At 33.1% G+C, this 6,356-nt stretch overlaps 1 protein-coding gene across 1 annotated transcript in view; it reads left to right on the plus strand.

Moving 5' to 3' along the window:
* The window catches only part of serinc5 (serine incorporator 5), a 50,621-nt gene extending 45,337 nt beyond the window's left edge, over nt 1–5,284 (plus strand). Inside the window, exon 12 of the mRNA XM_006626726.3 lies at nt 1,649–5,284. Coding sequence (XP_006626789.2) covers nt 1,649–1,796 — 148 coding nt within the window. The 3' untranslated portion in view covers nt 1,797–5,284. The remainder of the gene's footprint in view (nt 1–1,648) is intronic.
* The last annotated feature ends 1,072 nt before the right edge of the window (nt 5,285–6,356 follow it).

Consider the following 6,356-nt stretch of genomic DNA (forward strand, 5'->3'; position numbering starts at 1 on the left):
CCGCACCTGAATCCTTTAGAGAATCTGTGGAAAGACCTGAAACCCGCTGTCAATATCGATACCCAAGCAGATTCAGAGAGCTTGAGCAGATCTATCTAGACAAATGGGCAAAAATTGCACCAAGCAGGTGTGTGAAGTTGATAGCGTCCTAACCAAAAGGATTTCCTGCTGTAAGTGCTGCCAAAGCTGCTTCCACCAAATGTTGAGTTCAGGGGTCTAAAGACTTTTGTACAGTCATTGCTGTCCACTGTATGTCAGTTAATTCTCTCCACTTTGAGCATTCACGTTTTGAATAAAATATCAAGTTAAAAAATACATATGCATTATTTTATAGCCTTTTATTACCTTTGGATATTAAAGGTGGCTGCACAGCCAAAGTAATCATCATCCTGAGGAAAGTCAGAGAATCATCCAAAGACCTGACCTAAAGAAATCGTGACTGACAAATTTCTGGTGATGGCTAAGAAATCATAAAATGAAGGTTTTGTTTCAGGTTCAATCATAGTGTTCTTCATGAAATTGTTCCGAGCTAGTGGGTGGCAGCTATCCCATCAGCAAAAGAACACATGGAGGTTTTACCTAAAGTGTAGGGACGGAAGAAAGTGTTTTGTGAAGCTACAATTGAGAATCTCTCAAGACTAGAATTCCACAGTAACCACAAGAATCTGGCATAATAAAAAGAAGAGACTTGAATTTGCCAAAATGCAAAACCAACTGCCATGTCAAATGGGACTATGTAATGTGATTGGATGAAACACAAACATGGTGCCTCTGTCAGAGAAATCTTGAACTTGGTCCCAGAAGTACTTTCCAGCTGGATAGCAGACCACAATAATCATTACCGTCTGTGTACCGAATGGCTAAATGAGCATTAAAATAATGTTATTGACTGGCCACCATTTCCAGCATTTGTAGTATGAGCTGAAGAATACAGGAGGCTTGTGCATGATACACAACCTGGAGTAATAAAAGTGTTAATAAATTCCTCCTGCGAAAAGTATGAAGTATGAAAAGCTGATAACACGCATACATAAATTTGGCCTTCTTTGCACATTATTTACAAAATGGAAATTGACAAATGCATCATGATAACCTTTTAGTATCCCATCTCATGATATAACCACAGTTTCATTCATTTTATATGCTGATATAAATCAATGTTTTTTTTTATCAAGATCTGCATGTACCCATTACCTCGGTTGGGTATTTTACTGAAGCAATCTCAGTGGCATTGCGTTACATAAGGGTACAACAACAGGGCCCCTCATAAAGTTTGATTACAGGAATGACCTTAAGATCATTAAAATTTAAAGAAGATCCACAAAATACAGGTTCCTAAGGTGTGAATACATTTGAACATTGGCATTAAGAAATAACAGTATTTTTATGGCATATATAATATACAGTATATACATATATAGATAAATAGTCTGTGATATTTAGACTACAGGTACATATTTTCAATTTTCCAGAAAAACTTGCTGTACACCTGTATTTTCTTTGTTAGAGCAGTTTATTATTTTTGGCTTTTTTGGTTTATTAGGCTCTCCCGTGACTCTGTATTGGGTAAATTGGTTAGAAAATAGATGGCTGGCATTGATTATAGGAAACTTGAGCATCCTAACTTGTGTTTACTCATTGTCCGCAGTTACGAGGATGCCAAAATCGAAAAGCTGTTCCATGGGAGTTGGTCCGTTTACTGGATCAAGATGGCTTCTTGTTGGTCCTGTCTGTTTCTCTTCACATGGACACTCATGGCACCGCTTATGTGTCCCAACAGGGAGTTCCTTGCCTGAGGACTCTGAGCTCAGAAATCTTCCTAGCACTACCTTTCTCCTCCTTAATGTTGGTTTTGTATTCAAACTAGTTACTTTAACTCCGTTAATTTAGATGCTGGGTGACATCTGTCCTCTAAAGCCTTTTCATTAGGAGGACTTCAGTAAATAGTATTGTATTTGTCTTTATTAATGTTTTCTAAACTTCTCACTTAGTGAGGTTTCAGGGCAGAAATAACATTTTCCACCTTTAGATTGTGTGACAAAGCGAACCAGCCAGGTGAAAAAAAAAACACTCAGGCCCAAAATTCACCTTAAAGTGTCTTGCCTGTTACATTGTTTTGAAGGTTAAGTGTCCTATGCAAATGAACAAACTTGTAAAATATTTTTTACTGTCGGTTCATTGTTTTCTAATTGCAGTTTTTTTCCAAAATGAAAAGATTTTTTGTAGTAATTATGTAGGTGTGTTTTATATTTCTAAAAAGGGCCATGTATCCCACAAGCTTTTTTGTCAGTTTTATAGTTTGTGAGGCCAATTTAAAATGGGGGTAATTCTGTGACATGTGTTCTGTCAGTATTAAAAGCCATAATCGCTGTGAGAAATTGATTAGCAACAGATGAGAGTTTTGATTCTATAGAGATTTGTGACACTCTGTCATCAGCCAGATGCTGTATTTTCCAAACTAAAACTGAAACAAATGTTTCTATAAAGCGTGTGTAAGCAATTAAGTGAAAAACTGGTTTCTGAAACTGTGCAACACTAGCAAAACAAGATGCAGCTTGTGTAGCGTTCCCTGATCTCACATGACATTCCACATTGTACCTCAGGATATATAATTCTGTGTAATCATGGACGAATTACTGTTTCTCACACATTTTTAAGACAACTCAAAAATGGACCTGAGCATAACAGAAATGCGCAGTAAATCGATGGCCTTGTTTTAGGTTATTTTCTTGCTTATCCGGATACGTGGAAATACTTCCATCTTTAATTGTGAATGGAAACATTTTTAATTAGCTGAAGAACAGATAACTGTAAACAGAAATTGTTTCATGTTCTAGAATCAGTTAGCACCTAGGAGCAAGATGTGCTTAGTTATACCTGCTTCTTCTTGTGTTTTTCATTTGTGTTTTATAAAGTTGTGAAGCTGTTTTTTTTTCTTAGTTCTTAATGTTTACGTATATTTGAACATGGACTTATGAAAGAGCCTATGAAAGCAAAATTAAAACTGATAAAATACTGCATACCAAAGGTACATAAGGAGTTAAATTAATTTTAAATAACTAAATGTTGTATCAGAAAATTATTTATAATAAATCCATGTTAAGAGTCTTCCAAAGCTGCCTGATATTGGCGCCTAGATCGAGGTAAATAAATTTTTTCGCTAATTATCATTTTTAGTCTCCTGAGTAGTGAGTCTTGTGGCTAGAGTTTTTATTACATAATTGAGACCCATCAAAATCCAGTACACAGTATCATTTTGGATATATTACAAGCAAAATCAGGCTATTATAAATACTTTTTCTTATGAAAACTTAATGACAGAATACTTTTTTGTCTTTCTCAGGTGCTGTCTTTTGTTTTAAAAGGCTGTAAACAAGAAAAGGTTATTTAATATTACATTTATATGCTAATGTGATACTAAAATATAACACCATAGCATTGAGTTTTGGATTAATGGATAATTCATTTTTTATGAAAATCTCAAAAGGAAAGCAAAAAATGTTATTAATAATTTTAGCAGAGCAGAGATTTCAGAAACAAAAATCCATTTTAACTCGCAACTACATTTTTAGTCAGTGGATTTGAAATTAGAGTACCTCCAACCTTTTTTTCATTTAAGGGTAGATTAATGCACATTGGCATTGCTCATCTCCAGCTGTGTTAGTAATTTATTAAGTGAAATAGTTTGGCTGTTATTTATTTGACAATGATTGTTTATTTAGAGAATGATATTGTGGGACAGGGAAAGAACCAATTCTTAAATCTACTAATGTTTGCAGTAATCTTCAGTTATTCCAAGCTTGTAGGATGCAGCTGTGAATCACAAAGTATCATTCATTATTTTTCAGACACCTTCCCATTAAATTCTACAGCAGTAAAAGCAGATATTCTATTTTAAATACATTTTCTGTTAAGGATCAAATGCACTTTGGAGTAAAAAAAGCTATTTTCAACAACAAAATGAAGTGTTAGAAAAGGGTTTGAAAGTAGCTTGCATATTCTTAAGCTTTAATATACCTAGAACTCCTGAATCAAGTTTAGCATTAATAGTTTCATTGCATTTTATGATTCAAAACAAATTTTAATTTAATGGAAATATAGGTTGTGTGCTCCGTGAACTCACAATTATAGAAGCTAAAGTGGCAATATCCAGTGTTCATTAAGCTTTGTTGTCTGCAGTTCCTTGTTTTATATGTATATTTATCTTTTGTTTTTTCTGCATTCTTAGCTATTTAGAAAAAGGCAGAAGAGAATATTGAAGGTATTTTAGTGTACTAGTGCGTCTCTGGTTTTAAATTTAAATAATGTTTTTCTTGGTGTTTTGTAACCATACTGTACATACAGTACAGTACAAGTCTTCAAAATCACTTATTCAGCATTTATAAGTAAATAGAATGCAAAGTGGATTTCAAAATATGCTATGTAAACTGTTTACCTGTGATGCATATGCAAATGTCGGTTTTTGCGTAATTTCCAATAGGTGTTTTGAGTATTCTATTAAAAGGTGCTTCTTCAGTGCTTTCATGTGATGTGCAAGCCTTAACTGAGAACTTAATGACTCTCAATCTTAGATTTTTTCTGCAAACTACAAAACAGGTCAAAACTGTGAATGTCAGGGCTTCTAATTTTACCACAAACAGAACCTCTGTTAGTAATAAACAGTGGCTCTTGTTAGGCAATACCTCTGATAAGCTCAGCGTTGGTGATTGGTAGACAGTTTGTGTTTTATTTTAAATGTTAGCTATCCAATTAAGTGTAACGACTACCATTGCGCTCTGTACCCCATTCTGCATTTCAGCAGGTCTTTACCTAACATGCTTCTGATTACCATGGAAGGTACTGTTGAATATTTACATATTAGTGTGTGTATAATATATATACTGTATAATGTTCAATTAACCTAACTGATATCCTTGTTTCCTTCACTGCAGCTTATAATAATGTAACCTGGACATCACTTCCAATGCAATGACTAATGTTTTTTACAATATAGAGATATGGGTGAAAATATATTGTGATGATTGATTCATCTTAGTTTAATATGTTTCTTTTTAGTGTGGGCTTCTTCTCTGAGAATGCCTCTGAAATGTTTTTTGAATAGAAGCATGAGCACATTCTATGTGTTTGTCTAGTTTTATTTTTTTGGGTAGAAGTAAATGATCTGCTTGTACACATCGGTGGACCTGTTGTATATTAAACCTCTTTTACTGAGAAAACAAAAACTCTAAACCCTTTTTCATTCTTTGAAAATGTTTTTTTCTTAAATAAAAACATTACAATAGTATCCACAATTGTTTGTCCTCTTTGCTTTTTAAATGCCTCAAATGAGTATACTGTAATCATTTTTCACAAAATTAAAGTGTTTTGTTGGTTACTATTCATTAAATCTTGTAAGAGATACATTTATGCTATCACAAATATTCTAGAACGAGCTGATACATTGTAATGTATTTTATTAGTTATTACTAGTAATAATAGATGAGTATCTTGTATATGTTAGAATCAATGTATATTAGTTATAGTAGAAATACCACCAAACTGATGATAATCAGAGTAATAATCTGATAATACCAAATTCAGAACGTGTCACTTCATCATCTCAAAGTTAAAAATATATTCTAGCATAGTTGGAATGACCACTGGCATATTTTCTCGTATAAACATAGGTCATATGCCAATAGGCCTGTGAGATCAGGGATCACTGGACTCAATGTAATGGAGATTGAGCCATAGTCCATGGTACTATTTTAAATTATTCTGTTCAAAAAAATGTGCTTTGCGGTAAAAGGCTAACATTTTCAACAATAAATTAAATTAAGTGATAAAAAATAGCTAGGATATTCTTGAGCCCCCAAAAAATAAACAATACTTTTTGTGACAGACATTTAATGTTGGATCATTTTGATTAATAAATGAATGAAAAAGTATATCGTTTTGTGCGTTGTTTGTTTTATTGGGTTCTCTTCATCCATTTTTATGACTTAGATTAAGATCTGATCACATTTGAGGTCAAATTTATGTAATTTATGTAGAATTTCACAAAATTCTAAAGGGTTTGCAAACTTTCCAGCACCACTGTATGTACAGTAATATCCAAAACATGTACCTAATCTTGTTTTTGGATTTATAAAAGCAGTAATTAATATCTAAAAAATCTATTATAAATCTAAAAAATCTAAAATGTTAAAAACTCTCTTTTCTTGAATAACGTTAATGTCAAAATTGAGCAAATACATATTAGGTTCTGACTTAATATTTTATCTTTCTTCTTCCCCATCCTGGCTCATTGTGAGAGAATGGAGATGCATCAATTCAGAAATGTACAATTTTCATTTTTATTAGGTTTCCAAATATGT

The sequence above is a fragment of the Lepisosteus oculatus genome, chromosome 3 (assembly GCF_040954835.1).
Source record: "Lepisosteus oculatus isolate fLepOcu1 chromosome 3, fLepOcu1.hap2, whole genome shotgun sequence".
Classification (NCBI taxonomy): domain Eukaryota; kingdom Metazoa; phylum Chordata; class Actinopteri; order Semionotiformes; family Lepisosteidae; genus Lepisosteus; species Lepisosteus oculatus.